Below are 21,081 nucleotides of genomic sequence, written 5' to 3' on the forward strand. Positions count from 1 at the left end.
CATAAAGTCCTCATTTCCAGCTACCCTATGAAACCATTAGAGTTTAAACAAATTCTAGAATAATATTGTCTTTATTTGCAGCATAAAGAATAAGACTATATACTGAAAAGACTGAAGAATATCTTTTCTTTGAAGATTTTTTAATTAGTGTATTATAACTATGTACAATTTTTTGAGATTATTATATGATTATATTTTCTCTTCCTTTTCCTCCCTTGAAGCCCTCTCATAAGCCTCTTTCTGCTCTATCAAATTCATGAACTCTTTTTTCATTAATTTTTGCTACATGCATATATTCCTAAGTACATACATGTATATTCATTAGTATAAACTGCTCAATTTGTAGAATAATATTTATATGCATATTTCAGGAATAATTGTTTAGTATCAGATAGCTAATTGATGTGTTTTTTCCCTCAGGAAGGATATTTTTTTCTTCTTCTTTTAGTATTTCTTACTAGCCAATGTTTCTTTTGTATGGTTTGGAGAATGTGGGCATTTTCTCTGTAAGCATTAGCATGTCCATTGGCATCCTCCTTGTTGAGTTCATGTTGAGACAGTCATGTTTTTGGTGTAGCATTTCATTGGGAGACACACTCAACTAGCATTTGACAGATCCAGTGGAGGAATAGGCAGACTGCTGGGGAGGCTCTCAGGAATCCAAAAAGATGACACCACCTTGGAGTGCTGGCAGTGGTCTAGAGGGTACCTGGACTGGCCTACTCTGGTGACCAGTCTAGCAAATACCCTGTCATCAAGAAACCTTGGTCTAGTGACTGATAGAGGCAGATGCAGAGATCCATGTCCAGATGCCAGGCTGAGCTCCGGGAATCCAATTGATGAGAGAGAGGAGAGATTCTGCAGGCAGGGGACATTGAGATCATGATGGAAAGGCATGCAGAGATAACTGGCCACACTAGTGGAAGCCCATGAAATGTAGATTAGTGACTGTGGAGCCCTCATGGGACTGGACTAGGCCCACTGGATACAGAAGATGGTTGTTTGGCTTGAACTGTTTAGGGGATACCCAGGCAGGCGGATCGGGTTCTGTCCCTGGTACGTGGGCAGGGTTTGGGGAGCCTTGGTGCAGTGGGAAGGGGCTTGGATCTGCCTAGGCTCAATATGCTGTGCTCTGCTGACTCCCCATGGGAGACCTTGATTTGGGGGGTGTGGGGATGTGGGGTGACTTGGGAGAGAAGGCTGGAAGGAGGGAGGAGGGAGGAGGGGGATCTGTGGGTGATATGTAGAGTGAGCAGAAAATTTACTAATGAAAAAAATGAAAAAAAAAAAGAATACCCCTCCATTGGTGGTGGGAGTACAAACTTGCATGGCCACTTTGGCAATCAATATGGCAGTTCTCAGAAAACTGCAAGTCAATCTACCTCAGGACCCTGTTATATCACTCCTGGACATATTCTCAAAGGATGCTTTACCATACCACAAGGACACTTGTTCAGCTATGTTCATATCAACTTTATTTGCAATAGCTAGAAACTAGAAATAGTCTAAGTGTCCATTAGTTGAAGAATGGATAAAGAAAATTATGTATGTTTAGACAATAAAATATTCAGCTCTTAAAAACAATGAAATTAGTTGTCAAATGGATGGAACTAGAAAAGATCATACTGAGTGATATAACCAGACCCAGAAAGAGAAACATGGTGTACTCACTTATAGGTGGGTATTAGTGAGAAAGTACAATCCACATGCTCAAAGGAGCTATGCATACAAATAAGGCTCAAGGGGGGGACCCATGAATCTCTCTGTGAGGGGGAAAATATAATAGACATCACTGGTGGATGGATGAGAGGTCTGGATTGGGGTTGGTGGACATGAGAACAGAAAGAATCAGGTTGGGGAAGTATGGAGGGAAAGAGTACTGGGAAAGGCAATTGGAATCAGAGGCATCTTTGGGATAAGGTAGAAACCTAGTCCAATAAAACTCCCAGGAATCTATAAGGGTGACCCTAGCTAGGACTCTTAGCAAAGAGGGATACAGAGCCTGAACCAATCATCTTCTAAGACCAGACAAGACTTCCAGTGGAAGGATTGGGACCCTAACCCAGCCACATAAACTTGGACCTACAATTTGTCCTGTCTTAATGATATACTAAACAAAGGTGGTCCAGAAATTATGGGAGTGATCAACTAATGATCAGCTTGGATCCCATATGCTGAAAGAGAGTTCACTCCTAACAATGCCTAGAGGGACAGCACCCAGAGTCTGGACAGTCCACAGACCTAGCATAGAACAAAATTGGCAACAAAAAAGGTCAATGAAATGACTCTAATTGTTATTCTGCTATTCTCATAGATTATTGCTTAGCTCTGTTGTCATCAGAGAGGCTTCACCCAGCAACTGATGGAAATAGATTCAGAGACCCACAGCTAAACATTAGGTGGACATTGGGAAATCCTATGGAAGAGGGAGAGGAAGGATAATGGGAACCAGAGGGGTTAAAGGCACCTTGGAAAAACACACAGTGAACTGACTTAGGCTCATGGGGGGCTCACAGAGACTGAATCACCAACCAGAGAACTTGCATGGGACTGAAATGGGCCCTCTGATAATGTGTTGCAATTGTGAGGCTTAATTATTTTGTGGGACTTCTGGAAGAGGGAGTAGAGAATGTTGTTACCTGCTTGTGGGACCCTTTCCTCCTAGTGGGTTATTTTGTACAATCTTAACAAGAGAGGAGTTGCCTAGTCTTGCTACAACTCCATCTCCCATGGCTGGCAGATATACATGGAAGGTCTGCACTTTTCTGAAGGGAAGGAAGAGGGAAGGGGTGGGAGGCACTTGTGGAGAGAGACTGGGAGGAGAGGAGGGCAGAGGGGAAGCTGTTACCAGGCATGAAAAAAATAATTAATTGATCAAATAATAAAGAATAATTAAGATAAAATAAACCTAACTTAAATGTTAAAGAAAAGAACTTTGGAGAAAAAAAAAAAGGAAAAAGAATAAGGTAGTTTGCTATGGCTTCTTAATACGTCACACCAAAGCACATCTTTCAAATGTTTTTCATGTGCACAACACTGTAGTCATCCTACAAGAAGGCTTTATTTTGTATAAGTCTATGTACGGAGTGCGTATGTGTGTGTGTGTGTGTGTGTGTGTGTGTGTGTGTGTGTGTGTGTGTGTGTGTGTGTTGCATAGCTGAGGGCATGTGAGATCAGAAGCCCAAAAAGGGGCTCTGCTGAAGCTGAAATCAGAGCAGGTTAGGTTGTAAGCCACCAGATGTGGATGCTGGAAACTAATCTTGGATCTTTTACCATAGTAACACATGTTCCTAAAGGCTAAGCCTCCTGACTGAGAGGAAATAGCCTTAAGCTTTAGTATTCTAATAATCAGAAGCTAGAGTCCCAAATCCACAATCCTTAGTTCAAAACAAGATTGCTTAACCCCTCTGTTGATTCCTTCTTGAGATTAAAACTAAATGCTTCATTCTCATTATACAGAAATTATGGCTTCATAATTCTCTAAAACTACAGGATATATAGGATATCACACAATATGATTTTAAGAATAAAGATCATTGTTTCTACTTTTCTAATCTGTTGTCTTAAAACACACATTTTTATACCACAGATCTCTGTATTTCATATTATTATAATATATATTTCTAAAATGTTTCCTTAGTAATATCTAGGATCAAGTTATATTATGTAAAGAAAGCTCCACACAAATTTAAATGAAGCATACAATAAGTTTTCAATAAAAACCAAGGAAAGTCCTAATAGTAAAAATAGAAAGAGAAGAGCCTAAGTGCTGAGCACCACTGTTATCTTAACTGCCTGTGGTCCTCCTTCTTCTTGATAACTCTACTGACTGCACTTTTCACTTCTTTGTTTCTGAGACTATAAATGAGTGGGTTCAGCATGGGGATCACAATGGTGTAGAAAACTGATGCCACTTGATCCTTTCCCAAGGAGTAGGACCTCTTTGGTTTTAAATAAGTGAAGATCATAGTGCTATAAAATATGGTGACTGCCAGTAGGTGAGAGGCACAAGTGGAGAAGGCTTTCCGCTTTCCTGAAGTAGAACTGATTTTCAAGATGGCAGAAAGAATGGATGTATAAGATATTGATATGGTGAGAAGGGACACCATGAGTGTTGAACCAGAGACAATGATTATTATCATTTCAATGACATAGGTGTCAGTGCAGGACAGTGCTAGAATTGCAGGTGTGTCACAGAAAAAGTGATTGATGACATGAGAGCTGCAGAAATTTAACCTGCTTAGACAGATCATATTGACAGAGGAATCAATAGCTCCCATCATGTAGGAACAAGTGAGGAGGGCCTGGCAGCGTCTTGTGGACATAACAAGTGGGTAGTGCAGAGGGTTACATATAGCTACATAGCGGTCATAGGCCATGGAGGAAAGAAGAAAACATTCAGCACCACCAAACAAGACAAAAAAGTACAACTGGGTGAAACAACCCACGAAGGAAACACCCTTGTTTGAAGTAAGTAGGTTCTCTAAGGTTTTAGGTGTGATAGCAGTTGAGTAATTGAGATCAAGGAATGACAGGTGGGTGAGGAAGAAATACATTGGAGTGTGAAGCTGGACATCTAGACGAATGATCAGCATCATGCCTATGTTCCCCAGCACAGTAACCAGGTATATCAGGAGAAACAGCACAGAGAGAACCAGCTGGATCTCCTTGGAATCTGTCAGTCCCATGAGAATGAAGTCAGGTTTGTTTGTGTGATTCCAGGCATCCATAGTGAATGGATCTAAACTGCTGAGAAATCAAAAGTGATTTTAGTAATAGCTGTGTTTCGATTAAGAATTACAAGTATCTATATGCTACATCTATATAATATATTACCAAGAAATAGATTATTTATTTTTTAAAAATTAAAACATAAATTGTCAGATATTGATGCAGATGTGGACTAGTATTTGGAAATGTTAGAAAGACATCCAGGGTCACAAAGAAAAAGTCTCCTACTCCAAATAATGTGTCTGAAAAAGGAAGAGCTTTCCTCTTAATCAAGAGACTGTGCTTGTAAGGAGCAAGCATCCCAAGGTAGAAAGTGCACTTGGTCTAAGGCAGGTGGCACTGATTTTTCCCCCATTGGCAGGGGGACCTCACAGTCTTTCAAGATTGCTTAGCTTTAAAAGAATCCTTGCCAAGAAAATGAAGGAAAGCAAGGAGGGCTTGGCTAACTAAAATTTCTAGAATATATCAGGGGCTTTGTGTGCACACAGGCTTTATAGTGTGTTTATTGGGGTGGGGGGTAGAACATTAACATGATAGTCTTACAAGGTGAAGAAAGTAAAAAATTTGCATTGCTTGTCACAAACACAAATTTTACAATGTTTGATAGAAAACACCAATATTTAATATTTATTTTAAGCATGATATGACATTTTACATCATCATCCCTGTCCAGTCCCTTTTAGTTAAATTAGATTTAATGCTGGAATAAAATGGAAAATGATACAACATATCTGTCTATCTAGTGAATTTATAACTCTTATTTTTTCTCTTTCTTTTTAGTAATATCATGACTATGAGTGGAAACTTTTAATTTTCATATTCTAAAGCTGAGAAATGTAAGGTCTTAAAAGAAAATGAATCACAAAGGACTATGGCAGTCTGTAGATATTTAACATAAGACATATTATTTCTTTGTCAATGTGGTATATTGTTTTATGTTTTCGAGTGTTTTGTCTACATATATTGTACACCATGCACCATGAGTGTATAGTGTATGTGTGGAAGACAGAGGAGGATGTCACATCCTCTGCAAATGTAGTAACAGTCAGCTATGACCTTATAAATAAATTTTAATCATAAATCACGTTATTGTGGTAAATTATAATTATAGATATTATAATATTTGAACAATCTAAAACTAATAAAATATACTTCAATACACTTACATTGAATGCAGACACTGACTTTTCAACACTACATTTCTATTTCTGCAAATACCAACACTGTTCATGGTAAGACCCAAACAAAATCACCTAAAACCATCTAAAGTTGGAGATACTTACTGTGAGCCAAGGATTGTCATGACACTTCTCCCTTCACTATAGTCTAGAGATGCTTCAACATTAAATTTTTCTAGTGTATAAATTATGAAAATATTTAAATGACTTGTACATTTCTATAACATCATGTTTGTTTTCATTGGGGTGGCTATTTTTAGATTTTTGTGCATTCATTTTTTAATTATCAATGAAAACAATCTAAAACAAAATTTTGTTTGAGTCTGCTTAAATGAAAATTTTAATAAGAATTTCAGTCTCTAAAGTATGCCAAATACTTGAAAGTTCTCCGAGTAGTGTAGTACATTGCCTCATCCTGTTGAGACAAAGCGCTTCATATAACCAACACTGAAAATCACACAACATGACACTGTCCTCAGAGACCAGTTTCCAGGGGAATGAACTTGGCATACTTTCAAGGACAAAAGTTCAAGGACAAGTGAGCAATGGTTTGTTCTCTTAGAAACTCTACCATGAACCCACAGCCTCACTTGGTCTTCATTTCTGATATTTCACATGAAAAAAAATTATTTTCTTTTAAACTGACCTAATAATTATAGAGTTTTTACATTGCATAATTATCACATAAAGTATTTTTTTAGGGTGATAAGCAATGTTTAGAAAAATAACTATTTTAAACTTTATATCATAAAAATAAAATAATTCTTTATTGTGAGCATTTAAAAGCAGTTTTTTAACATAATTATAATTTGTCTCAATTATTTTCTCTTTGTGGGTACATAATACTTATTTTAGTGCACATATTTGCTTAATTTCTTGCTTGTTTGTTTGTTTTTCAAGACAGGGTTTCTCTGTGTAGCCCTGGCTGCCCTGGCATCTGCTCTGTAGAACAAGATGGCATCAAACTCACAGAAATCCACTGCCTCTGTCTCCTGAGTGCTGGGATTAAATACAAGTGGCACCACTGCCTGGCTATTTACTTAATTTTAGTTTACTACAGTCAATATTATAACCTCAATTTACATTTAAAATTGCCAAAAGAAATTAATAAATGTTGTAATGAGTTTTTGAATAGTACATACTATTTGTGTAAAAAATTGATGTGAAATATAAATTTATTTATATGTTAGGGAGTGTTTTACATAGTATTTATGTGATAATGTTTATTTAGTAATTTATATTTATCTAGTAATAATTATAATTTAATTTAAATAGTAAGATGTAATCACCTCAGGGAATCTAGCATAGTCTTATACTTTTACCATTTCAATATGTCCTCAAGTTACATTAAAAACATTTGCAAATTTTATAAGTTTTTAATAGAAATGTAAAGGACAACAATGAACCTAAATATACATGATCAGAAAAACTTGCACTTAATTTCTTTTCTTTTCACTGATAAATTTGTTTCCTTTGTAATGCCTGAAATATTTTCTTGAACTAAAGTAAATTTAAAAGTTACTTTTTTATATATATATAAATATACTTTAAGGGGTTGGGGATTTAGCTCAGTGGTAGAGTGCTTGCCTAGCAAGCACAAGGCCCTGGGTTCAGTCCTCAGCTCCGGGGGGAGGGGGGGAGGACTTTAAAAGATGTGAACTCCAAGAATACCTGTGACTAACAGCAACATCACTAAGCTGTTCTAAATCTAGCACACTGAATGGATAAGTGGCCTTGTTTTAGAGCTTGCAGCAATATATTTTAAATTGAGTGTCTGTTCTCACGGTTCAACAACAAGAAGATATCAAACACCCTACTGATATGGCACATGGTATGAAGATTGTCACCTTAGTCATTTAGCATGGGAAAGACCAAGAGATTTGGAGTAGTAAAGCCAAAAAGTGACTCAATAAAAAGCAGACATATTTGTGTAAGTTACCACTACAGGGTAGAGAGGTAAAAGAAAAATAGAAGACAAATGGGTGGAAAGAGCCTAAAGAAGCTATATATCATATGTGTGTGTGTGTGTGTGTGTGTGTGTGTGTGTGTGTGTGTGTGTGTTTAAATATAATTTTGGCATTTAAAACAAGCTACTTTCATGAAGAGAAATAAAAGTACTGTTGTTTTCATGCCTAGGTACAGACAGGTGATACAATGTCAATCATAAGAAGTATAATTAGAGATATAACTATTTATTAATGCCAATAATATTAATAATCAAATTATTTGCATAGTAATGTAGTAATACACATATAAATAATAACTGTTTCCACAAGAATGAAGATGAATTCTCTTTATGAGATGCTTATTTGAAATGCAAAAATGTGATAACTACAAGCCAGATATTTATAATTAGGTAAAATCATAAATACAGCATATAATTTTTTAATGCACTCAACCCCTCATCATATTTATTCACAAAGGAGAAACAAACTGAAGCCACAATAGCAGAAGGAATATATTTACAAAGAGTTATGTCAAATACATGCACCAATGAAATAATTCAAGAATAGCCTAGAAATTTTCACACACTTAAACAATGCTATAGAACTCTATAATCACTTCTTTTATAATGACATATATATATATATATATATATATATATATATATATATATATATATATATATAATTACTGACTGGACATCATTCTACACAATAACAAAGTGGGAAGATTGCAAGTCAATCTGTGACTCTAGGACACAAAGTATGTTTTACAGGTAAATGGAGAAAAACTATAACTATTATGTTGAAATGGCCCCAAATTTTGTCCCTTCAGAGCACAGGTTGTTTTACAGCACCCATATGGTAGCTACAACCATCTTTAACTCCAGTGCTAGGAGATGGAATGTCCTCTTCCAGACTCCCTGTGCATCAGGCACACACATGGTAGTGCATCTACAGTAATATAGGCAAAACACACACATATAAAAAAAAATCTATAAACTAGAAGAATGTTTATGCCTTAGTGTGATATTATGTTCATTGAAATACATACATATGTCTTCCTATTGCCTGTGTATTTTTATTATATGAACGATTTATGAGCTGAAACAGCCTCCTGATGAATTTAGTATATCCCATAAACAAGTAAAATAATGATTTATGCATCAAATTCTAAGACACTATGTTCTCAGTAACTCTGTGGTATATCTTTTGAAGTTACTCTACAATGTCCTGACTGTTGAAGTAACTATCTACTTGAAATTATCCAGGTCTTCTTTTATTTGTAATGGACATGGTTTGTCATAGAAAAAGTTTCCTGTGAATGACTCTCAGGAGAGCATTTTTCACATCTTTGTTCCTCAGACTGTAAATCAGTGGGTTTAGCATTGGAATGACAATGGTGTAGAATACAGAAGCCACTTGTGCCTGGGTGAGGGATGATGTGTTATCAGGTTGCAAATATGTGAAAATCAAGGAGCCATAGAAGACAGTGACCCCTGTGAGGTGGGAGGCACAGGTAGAAAAGGCCTTCCACCTGCCAGCAGCTGATGGGATCCTGAGGATGGCCGAGATGATGATGAGGTAAGTGGAAACAATGATGAGGAGAGAACTGAGGAGTGTGAACCCAGCTAGAACAAAGATCACAAGTTCTGTGCTGAAGGCATCTACACAGGACAGAGCTAAAAGAGCTGTGGTGTCACAAAAGAAATGATTGATGTAGGAATCACAGAATGGCAAACTGCTTATCACACAGATGGATATCAGAGAGTTTGTGAATCCAATTGTGTATGGTATCACTCCCAGCCAGTTACACACCTTCTGGGACATAATCACAGAATATAGCAAGGGATTGCAGATTGCCACATAGCGATCATAGGCCATGGATCCCAGAAGAAAACACTCACTACACACCAAACCAACAAAGAAGTACATTTGAACAAAGCAGCCTACAAAGGATATTGATTTCTGTGTGGACTGGAAATTGACCAGTGCCTTGGGTGTTACAGTGGAGGAATAAAATATGTCAATGAATGCTAAATTACTGAGAAAAAAGTACATAGGTGTGTGAAGCTGGGTGTCAATTCTGATTAACATGATTAATCCAAGATTGCCCAACACAGTGAATAAATAGATGAAAAGGAATATTAAGAACAGACTGACTTGTAATTCTGGATGATCGGAAAATCCACTGAGCATGAAGAGTGTCACTTCTGTGAAATTATTCTCTGTCATTTCTGATAACTCAACCATTGATTTAACCTTGAATAAATAGTAAGAAAAGTTTAAAAAGACACTCAAGACAAAAGGTCTATGAATCAGTGTAGGCTTGGCCTCCAGCAACAAGAACAAAATCAATAGGTAGTAAATGTTGAAAGACAATACGGTTTTATTATTTTTAATTTAATTTAACTTTTTGTTTGTTTGTATGTGCATGTACCTGAAATCAGGTACCTGTAGAGGCCAGGGGACTGTTGGAAATCTGGGAGTTGAAGTTACATGATGTGAGCTGTCTGATGTGGGTGATGTTCACCAAACTCCAGTCCTCTGTAGGAGAAGCAGGTACTCTTAGCCTCTAACATACATCTCCAGGCTTTGACTTAGTTTTAGAGAAAATGACAAATGCAAATGGATATTGAAATGAATGATTATATAGAATTTTGAATTCTCTAAGACATCTTGTCTATGATAGCTACAAGATGCTCCTGCTAAATTACACTATCATCTATCAAACACTGGCACAAAAGTTTACCCCTATCAATTTATTTATTGGAATCAATCATTCAATACATTTTTTTAAGTATTAGGAAATATAAAGCCTACTTAGAAACTGTAATTCATGTATCTAATTATAATTTCATATTATATTCATAATTTTTTAACATCTGGCTTACAAGTTAAGGACAAGATGAACACATCTAATAGTGTCTCAGACTCAGTACATTTCAGTTAGTTTTCATGTTAGAAAACTATAAATATCTAACTCACATTTCATTTTCATAAAACAATGGTTCATGTTACTCTGTTTTCTGTCACTTATCCTTTTTGTTGATGGTTTCAGATGCTGCAGACTTTAATGTATAACATAGTTCCAATTCCTTCACCCAAGAATGTAGAGAACATGACTATACTCAACTCACAACACACATGACATCAGGAACAAGTCCTTTGTTTGAGAGTAGTTCCCAAAGCAATGATGAAAAGTCTGAAAACAAATATTTAAACCAAAACATTATAAAGTGATGTCATGAAAACAGAAGTTACTTTTTTTATGCACTGACAAGTACATAAGTAAAAATGAAAGAAAAATGCACAGTTAAAGCAAATTTGTTTTTTATATTTAGCACATCATGCCAAAGGGACTTGAATCCTATTGTGTGTACATAATCATTTAATGTGTCTCATGTCCACAAAAGTTCCTATATATTCATTTGCTTATTTAATAAGAAATTGTGCAATGACCCCATATTCACTTGTCTGTCACTAAAATAACTTTTTTAAGACCTACTGGAACATGAAAATTTGTAAATGGAAAAAGTAATCTAATATACAATAGGCATTATATATATAATATATATATATATATATAGCTATATCAACAGACATACTTGCTCAAGTATCATGGAAAGATGATGATGCTTATATAGACTTGCACAAAAAGTCTATTTCTCTTTCTGTACCCATCCATTTACTTTTAATATCTATTACTTTTACCTTCTTTGATGCTCTGAGTTCCATGACTCATCGAAGCAGTGCTTTGGTTCTGTGATTATTAGTTTTACTGCTGAAAGACTATGTAGCAGAAAGTTATTTTCATCTATTGAGAACCCTTATATGTATCTTGATATTGATAACTGTTAGTGTATTTGATACTATTATACCTCTTATTGTTATGTTTAATTACCTTGCCCTGATGAAGCAGAAATAAAAACTAAATCAACTGTCATTTATTTTATATAACTTCCTTCAAATTAAAAGTCCTTATTTTTCCTCAAACCTTTATTTATATTCAAAATATTTAATTAGTAGCATCATTTCTAAGAAGAAATGCAATGGAGACTTCTTATATATAAACCTCTTTAAACTCTTAAGATCACATAATAAAGGAGCTTGACAATTGCCACATTTGATCTCTTGAGGTTTATGTTTTAATTGTACTCTAAGGTTTGAATCTAAATTGAAGGAAGTATCTCCAATGGAGACATAATTACAACATGAGATTTTGATTTCACTAGTCTGCTTGTGATATTTAAAATCCAGGATTGAGCAACACTATAATATCAACACTGTGGGCTTTTTATTTTATCTTTAGAATAGGTTAATTATATTCACACATTCACATTTTTGATAATTTTAAGATTTAATATGAAAATAAGGCTGATATAAATAATGTAAATATTTTTAAAACGTGAGTCTGATTGTATCAACAGGTATACCTTTGTGCCCATGTGAGAATGTCTTCATCTCTCTGATCCTTGGTGTCTATAATTGCCCAGTGGCAACACAGACATGTACTTTGCTTCTCTTTGAAAATTACATTTGATGATATATCATAGATGAGGCATCTTGCAGAATGTTGAGACTAAAACCGATATTCAATGACTGACCTCTTCAAGCCTTTATCTAAATGGGTTATAAAATGTTTTATATTTATGCATGAATACTTACTACACTGTTTTTCCAAGTGTGATAATTACAATCATGAAAAAAAAATCACAGTGTCTGTCAATTATAAAATAAAGCACTACAAAGATTTAAAAATGAATTATTTTTAGCTAAATAACTAGAAGCAATGTTCTAAGACTCAAAACTATGACTTACCTCTACGTAGGGAGAGTTTTTGATCTTACCAGTATTGGTCCAAGTAGTTATCTTAAAGTCATGATTGTATTTATTATACCATGGAGAATACAGTCCCACATTTCACAGAGCTCAGAGCCTTAGTCCTTCTTCTTCTTCTTCTTCTTCTTCTTCTTCTTCTTCTTCTTCTTCTTCTTCTTCTTCTTCTTCTTCTTCTTCTTTTTTGCATAAGGATATTTGTGCTTTAATTTTAAATATCAGGCATGGGTTTTCCTGTCCTCCCCCATCATTCCCCCGCCCCCACCTTCCCTCGATCCCCAACCCCCCATCCCCTCTCCTCCTGGGCAAAGACTCCCCTGGGGTTTCAGCTCAACCCAGTAGATTCAGTGCAGGCAGTTCCAGTCCCCTCCTTCCAGGCTGAGCAAAGTTTCCCCACATAAACTCCATGTTCCGAATAGCCAGCTCATGGACTAAGGACAGTTCCTGGACCCACTGCCTGGGTGCCTCCCAAATTGTCTCACTTATCCAGAGGGCCTGTTCCAGTTGGAGTCTCCAAAGCTTTTAGTTCATAATTCATGTGTTTCCATTAGTTTGGCTATTTTTTTTTTTTTTGCAGGACAGGTTCCTTTTATTTCCTTTTTTTTCTTTATTATTATGTGTTTTAAATTTTATACATCAGCCATGGGTTCCCCTGTCCTCCCCCTCCCGCCCCCACCCCCACCTTCCCCTGAGCCCCTCCCCTCCATTCCCATGCCCTCCAGGATCAAGGCACCCCTGGGGATTCATTTAAACCTGGTGGATTCAGTACAGGCATGTCCTGTCACCTCCTTCTAGACTGAGAAAGTGTCCCTGTGTAAGCCCAGGGTTTCAAACAGCCAGCTCATGCACTAAGGACAGATCCTCATCCCACATCCCAGCTGAATCAAGAACAGAAAGGGAGAACAAGGAATAACAGACCATGATAAATGAAGACCACATGAGAACAGTCTGTGGGACCAGGATCTGTCCTTAGTTTGGCTGTTTGTCCCAGTGATTTTTCCAGTCTTGGTCTCAACAATTCTCACTCATACAATCCCTCCTCTTTCTCGACAATTAGACTACTGGAGCTCCACCTGGGGCCTGGCTGAGGATCTCTGCATCCACTTCCATCAGTTATTGGATAAGAGTTACAGCACGACTGTTAGGGTGTTTGGACATCTGATCACCTGACTAGGTCAGATCAGACTTTCTCTCAACTATGGCCAGCAGTCTACAGAGGATGAATCATTGTGGATTTCTGGAGACCTCTCCAGCACTCTGCCTATTCCTGTTCTCACGTGGTTTTCATTTATCATTGTCAGTTATTCCTTGTTCTCCCTTTCTGTTCTTGATTCAGCTGGGATCTCCTGCTCCCCTAAGCTCACTTTCCCTTGAACCTTGCCCTTCATTACCCCCACTCATCTCCAGGTTGTTCGTGTAGATCTAATCCATTTCTCTGTAATTGGGGAATCCTAGTGACTTTCTTGGGGTCCTGTTTTCTATGTAGTCTCCCTAGAGTTGTGAGTAGCAGTCTAGTCATCTTTGTTTTACATCTAGTATCCTCCTATGAGTGAGTACATACCATGTTTGTCTTTCTGAGACTGGGTTACCTCACTCAGGATGATTATATCTAGATCCATCCATTTGCCTACAAACATCATGATGTCATTGTTTTTCTCTGCTGAGTAGTACTCCATTGTGTATATATACCACATTTTCTTTATCCATTCTTCAGTTGAAGTGCATCTAGGGTGTTTCCAGGTTCTGGCTATTACAAACTAAGCTGATATGAACATATCTGAGTAAATGCTCTTGTTTTCTGTCAGATGTGGGGTTGGTGAAGAACTTTTCCCATTCTGTAGGCTGTCGCTTTGTCTTGTTGGCTGTGTCCTTTGCTCTACAAAAGCTTCTCAATTTCAATGGGTCCCATTGATTGATTCTTTCTCTCAGTGTCTGTGCTACTGGTGTTATAGTTAGGAAGTGATCTCTGGTGCCAATGCATTCAAGACAACTTCCTCGTTTCTTTTCTATCAGATTCACAGTAACTGGATTTATGTTGAGGTCTTTGATCCACTTGGACTTAAGTTTTGCACATGGTGACAGATATGGATATATTTGCAGCTTTCTACACATTGACATCCAGTTATGCCAGCAACATTTGTTGAAGATACTTTCTTTTTTCCATTGTACAGTTTTGGCTTCTTTGTCAAAAATTATATGTTCATAGGTATGCAGATTAATGTCAGGGTCTTCAGTTCGATTCCATTGGTCCACATGTCAGATTTTATGCCAGTATCAAATTGTTTTTATTATGGTAGCTCTATAGTAGAGCTTGAGGTCAGGGATCATGATGCCCCCAGAGGTTGTTTTACTGTACAGGATTCTTTTGGCTATCCTGGGTTTTTTGTTTTTCCATATGAAGTTTAGTATTATTCTTTCCAGATCTGTGAAGAATTGTGTTGATAATTTGGTGGGGATTGCATTGAATCTGTAGATTGCTTTTGGTAAGATCGCCATTTTTCCTGTGTTAATCCTGCCTATCCATGAGCATGGGAGATATTTCCATTTTCTGACATCTTCTTCAATTTCTTTTTTCAGGGACTTAAAGTTCTTGTCATATAGGTCCTTCACATGCTTAGTTAGTGTAACCCCAAGGTATTTTATATCATTTGTGGCTATTGTAAAGGGTGATGTATGTCTGATTCCCTTCTCAGCCTGTTTGTCTATTGTATATAGGAGGGCTACAGAATTTTGAGTTTATCTTGTATCCTGCCATGTTGCTGAAGGTTTTTATTAGCTGTATCAGCTCCTTGGTTGAACTTTTGGGGTCCCTCATGTATACTATCATGTCATCGGCAAATAGGGAGAGCTTGATTTCTCCTTTTCCAATTTGTATCCCCTTCATCTCCTTAGGTTGTCTTATTGCTCTGGCTAGAACTTCAAGTACTATGTTGAATAAGTATGGGCAGAGCAGACACCACAGCCAACAAGACAAAGTGACAGCCTACAGAATGGGAAAAGGTCTTCACCAACCCCACATCTGACAGAAAACTGATATCTAGAATATATAAAGTACTCAAGAAATTAGACATCAAAATGCCCAACAGTCCAATTAAGAAATGGGATATAGAACTAAACAGAAAATTCTCCACAGAGAAAGTTCAAATGGCTGAAAGACATTTAAAGAAATGCTCAACATCCCTAATTACCCGGGAAATGCAAATCAAAACGACTCTGAGATACCACCTTATACCTGTCAGAATGGCTAAGATAAAAAAAAAAAAACCACAGAAGACAGCTTATGCTAGAGACGATGTGGAACAAGGGAAACTCTCCTCCACTGCTGGTGGTAATGCCAGCTTGTACAGTGACTTTGGAAATCAATATGGCGCTTCCTTAGAAAATTGGGAATCCATCTCTCCCAAAACCCAGCTATAGCACTTGGGCATATACCCAAGGAATGCTCAATAACATCACAAGGGCATTTGCTCAGCTATGTTCATATCAGCATTGTTTGTAATAGCCAGAACCTGGAAACAACCTACATGCCCTTCAACTGAAGAATGGATAAAGAAAATATGGTACATATACACAATGGAGTACTACTCAGCAGAGAAAAACAATGACATCATGATGTTTGTAGGCAAATGGATGGATCTAGATATAATCATCCTGAGTGAGGTAACCCAGTCTCAGAAAGACAAACATGGTATGCACTCACTCATAGGAGGATACTAGATGTAAAACAAAGATGACTTTACTGCTACACAACTCCAGGTATGCTACCTCGAAAATGGGACTCTAGGAAAGACCCAGAGATCACCCAATGACAGAGAAATGTATGAGATCTACATGAACAACCTCAACGACAGTGGGAGTGATGAAGGGCAAGGTTCAAGGGAAAGAGAGCTTAGGGGAGCAGGAGATCCCAGCTGAATCAAGAACAGAAAGGGAGAACAAGGAATAACTGACAATGATAAATAAAGACCACATGAGGACAGGAATAGGCAGAGTGCTGGAGATTTCCCTAGAAATCCACAATGATATATCCTCTGTAGACTGCTGGCAATGGTTGACCGAAATCCTGATCTGACCTAGTCTTGTGATCAGAAGACTAAACACCCTAGCAGTCGACTTGGAACTCTCATCCAATAACTGATGGAAGTGGATGCAGAGATCCTCAGCCAGGCCCCAGGTGGAGCTCCAAGTGTCCCATGGTCGAGAAAGAGGAGGGACTGCAAGAATGTGAATTGTTGAATCCAAGATTGCAAAAAGCACAAGGACAAATAGCCAATCCAAAGAAAGCACATGAATTATGAACCAAAGGCTGTGGAGCCCCTAGCTAGATCAGGCCCTCTGGATAAGTGAGACAATTTAATAGCTTGATCTATTTGAGAGGCACCCAGGCTTTGGGACCAGGACCTGTCCTTAGTGCATGAGGGGGCTGTTTGGAACCTTGGGCTTACACAGGGACACATGCTCAGCCTGGATGGAGGGGACTGGACCTGCCTGTACTGAATCCACCAGGTTTAAATGAATCCCCAGGGGTGTCTTGGTCCTGGAGGACATGGGAATGGAGGGGAGGGGCTAGGGAGAAGGTGGGTTTGGGGGCGGGAGGGGGGAGGACAGGGGAACCCATGGCTGATGTATAAAGTTAAAACACATAATTAAAAAAACAAATATAATAAGTAAAAAAGGAGAAAAAAACACATTCATGCAAAATAAATAAAGTGAACTGGAACATCTAAAAAAACAAAAAAACAAAAAACAAAAAAAACCCAATAAATAAATAAATAAATAAATAATAAGAAAAACAAATTGCAGCTCAAAATTTATTTTCTTTATAATATCTAATTTACAAGTGCCTAAATTGCAAATAAAAATTGTGTAAAACTTGTATTTTTGTTGGTATGTGGACAAATATTTGGAATGTTGTAACATGAATCCTAAAAGGTCTTATTACTGAAAACAAACCCTACACTAAACTGCTAAAAATAAAGTGGAAACTAATATGAATAAAGAAATGTAGGAGGAATGCAATATTTTCAGTAACATTAACAAGAATGTTATTAGAGATACAAAAATCCTTGAAGTTTTTCCTTGAGAACAATGATTATAGAAGAAAAAAAAAAAGATTCAAGTTATCCATTACATTGGAATCCACAATAATTGATTGTGGAAGAGCAACAATACCAGGAGAAAGACATTCTAAGAATAAACATTAGCAGCTGGATAAGTGAAAATTCATTGGCACATTTAAAATTTGATGTTTATTTATCTGTATACACTAATATTTGAGCTTTTTATTGTTCTAGAAACATGAACACAGTTGTGGGTTTTTTGTGGTTTGTTTGATTTTACAAGCTTACAATCACCATTTGAATTATGTATTCCAAATCTGTCATGCTGAGGGTTTGCATGTCCAGGATGTGCTCTCCTGGTGTTGTCTAGACATGGCAGTAATGGGAAATGAAGATTTAAATGCTCTTTCAAGCAAGCCAAAAATTAACATGCAAATATAAGCAATACTTAGTTCTGAGTTACAACTTGTTTTTAAAATAAAATGGCATTTCAGAAAACTATATTATTTGAGGAAGATGTTAAATTCTGATTTTTGGTGAGTTTCAGTATACTCAGATAAGTGAAGATATTTGTATTGGCGTGCAATACTTCTGTTCGACTAAAGGGTATAAAGTTTCCACAAAGGGGAAAATAAAAACTAAATATTCCAATTTTCATTATTCTAAATGAAAGATGGTATAGGAGAAATATAAAATAAGTGCTATTTATAGATGTTGACTAGGAGAAGGCTTATTTATAAGCACATAATAGTATGTCTTTGATTTTCATCTCTCAGAGTTTTGTCATGTCTGACCTGTAATCTGTGCTCACATCCTTTGACCTGATTTGTTTCATCAGTAAAACTGTCTACTGTAACAAAGAAATGTAGAGTTTGCTATGTCACCAGTTTTCCTTAATTATTACTATTTATTCTTATTCTCCTCTTCCTGTCTGTTCTTAAAGAAAAGTGACAATCCTATTTTAAAATAGTCAATGATGGAAAATAGAGTTAATCAATTATAGAGGATATTAGATTTTTTTCAGAACCATCATTTGAGAATGAAAATTAGATATCAGTGACATGAAACAATTTAAGGGAAGACTTCTGAGATTCTGCAAGGAAAAAAAAAACTGTCAGAGTGTTTGTACCTGTACTAAAGGCAGACGTTTGTGAAAACAAGCATGATGAAAATTCATTCTTTGTGGCATCTTCACACAAGGAAAGACAGAAACTACCATGAGTCTTTTCCATGTGGGGTTTTATTGTTAGAAAACAAGACAGACAAGTGCAGTGGTCATGGCATGAAACAAACACTGTGAAAGCTTCTTACCTGCTATTAGTGTTGCACTAAATGCCACTTGTTTTTTCACATACAATTTTCCCTCTCCTGTCTCCCCTTGTGCCTTGAAACTGGGTATACAGAATTGTGTACATAATTATTGAGAAAGTGGAACTTTTCATGAGTTTCAAATTAATGCAGAAATAAGCCCTCATTTATGTCCCATCAGTAAACTCAATGTAATTCTTGGAACTACTCACATCTCCCCAAAAGGAACTTGCATTTTAGAAGGGGGCTAGTTTGAAAAAGAATGGTTCCTGTGGTATTGGGAAAGGTCAATCTTATTATATTGTATATTATATATAGAAGGGCAATGTATATAATATTCACATATAAGGCATGTATGTGCCATGCTTAATATAAGATAATGAAAACACAGCGAATAATTAATTAATGCTAATAAAAGCATTAAAAATTAAAAACCTACCATGAATGTATGTTTGAACAAAAATTGCTTTCAAAATTTCTTACTTGCCCCTGCTTGAAACACTGTAGGCATTTAACCACATCTTAGTCTATAGAATAAAGAAGCATGCCTTAGACATCTCTGTCTGGAAATCCATAATCACTGAGAAAACACTTTTCTCTTAATCATTCTTCTCATGGCTTCTTTGGCCTCTTTGTTTCTCACGCTATATATCAAAAGATTCAGTATTGGCAGCAAAAGAGTGTAAAACACAGATAGGATTTTTTCTGTATCCTGCGGAAAGCTTGAGCTGGTTCCCATGTAAGTCGATATCACAGTTCCATAGAAGAGTGTTACTACAGTTAAGTGGGAGGCACATGTGGATAGAGCTTTATAACTTCCCCGGGCAGAATGTATTTTCAGGACAGTGATAAGAATCCCTAGATAGGAGCCGACTACTATCAAAAACGTCGTTACGGATGTAGTCCCAGAAAGAACAAGGAATAAAATTTCACTGTGGCGAGTATCTGAGCAGGAGAGCTGAAAGAGCAATGGAATATCACAGAAATAGTGGTCAACGGCGTTGGGCCCACAGAAAGTCAGATTGAGAAGGCTTCTCAGGTGGATGAGTGAGTTGACACAGCCCAGCAAGTAAGAGGCAGCCACCAGATAGATGCAAAAGGTGGGGGTCATGAGTCCCCTATAGTGAAGTGGACTGCAGATGGCAAGATACCGATCATAGGCCATTGCAGCCAAGAGGAAGCATTCTGCAGTCAGAAACATGTTGACGAAGGAATACTGTAGGAGGCAGCCGTGGTACGAGATGGTTTTTTGATCTATCAAGTAGTTTATCAGCATTTTAGGAAGAAAGACTGATGAATAGCAGAAATCCAAGAAAGCCAAGTGGCTAAGAAAAAAGTACTTGGGGGAATGAAGCTGAGAAGTAGCTAAAATTATTATGATAACCCACAAATTGCCTACAAGAGTAATGACATAGATTAAGAGAAACAGCACAAAGAGTACAGTATTCAGCAGAGGGTCGTCAGTCAGGCCTAGGAGGATAAATTCACTTATCACACTCAAATTTCTGTCAGCCATTGATGTGATTCCTTTATGAGAGATCTGCAAAGAACCAGTGGAAAAAAGAAATGACCAGAGAGTATAGTTTACAGTCATGAAATCATTCTCTTGGCATCTTCTAAGAACTTCAAAGTTTTCATTATCAACTATAATAATCCAAATCAAATTCAAATTAGCAAAGTCTGAAAAGTCAGCTTTTAAAAACATTTTCCTTGACTCTCATCAAGGAATTAAAATTACCATTATGTGTCACATGAAGGAAGACATGTGGAGAAAGCGCAATACTCATTGAAAGACACAATAAGAATCAAGTCTTTACTTTTTTTTTCCCAGTAGAGAGTTTAGTCAGTGGGTCATTGGTAACAGAATATTCTAAATTGCCAGAATGAATAAAATGGACTACACCTTCAAGGGGTTAGTACCTACTATAGAAGAATAAAACTAGCAAGCAAACAAAATTCTCTCAGCATTTAATATATAGGTTAAGATTTTGAAAAAAAAATGTTCTCTATTCAATTTAGGCA

General features: G+C 36.9%; 3 protein-coding genes across 3 annotated transcripts; all 3 read right to left on the minus strand.

Annotated features, from left to right (window-relative positions):
* Positions 1–3,782: 3,782 nt before the first annotated feature.
* Positions 3,783–4,730, minus strand: LOC118583218 (olfactory receptor 8H1-like). Its single transcript, XM_036186639.1, has one exon. The coding sequence runs from the start codon at positions 4,728–4,730 to the stop codon at positions 3,783–3,785; it is 948 nt and encodes a 315-aa protein (XP_036042532.1).
* A 4,424-nt stretch (positions 4,731–9,154) lies between these two features.
* On the minus strand, positions 9,155–10,087 carry LOC118581204 (olfactory receptor 8I2). The gene has a single exon (XM_036183203.1). It carries the CDS (start codon positions 10,085–10,087, stop codon positions 9,155–9,157), a length of 933 nt encoding a protein of 310 aa, XP_036039096.1.
* A 9,549-nt stretch (positions 10,088–19,636) lies between these two features.
* LOC118581492 (olfactory receptor 1052-like) lies at positions 19,637–20,575 on the minus strand. The gene has a single exon (XM_036183651.1). The coding sequence runs from the start codon at positions 20,573–20,575 to the stop codon at positions 19,637–19,639; it is 939 nt and encodes a 312-aa protein (XP_036039544.1).
* Positions 20,576–21,081: the final 506 nt, after the last annotated feature.

The sequence above is a fragment of the Onychomys torridus genome, chromosome 4 (assembly GCF_903995425.1).
Source record: "Onychomys torridus chromosome 4, mOncTor1.1, whole genome shotgun sequence".
Taxonomy (NCBI): Eukaryota; Metazoa; Chordata; class Mammalia; order Rodentia; family Cricetidae; genus Onychomys; species Onychomys torridus.

Coding starts and splice junctions, on each gene's coding strand:
- LOC118583218 (XM_036186639.1), bottom strand. CDS start 4,730: ATGGATGCCTGGAATCACACAAACAAACCTGACTTCATTCTCATGGGA.
- LOC118581204 (XM_036183203.1), bottom strand. CDS start 10,087: ATGACAGAGAATAATTTCACAGAAGTGACACTCTTCATGCTCAGTGGA.
- LOC118581492 (XM_036183651.1), bottom strand. CDS start 20,575: ATGGCTGACAGAAATTTGAGTGTGATAAGTGAATTTATCCTCCTAGGC.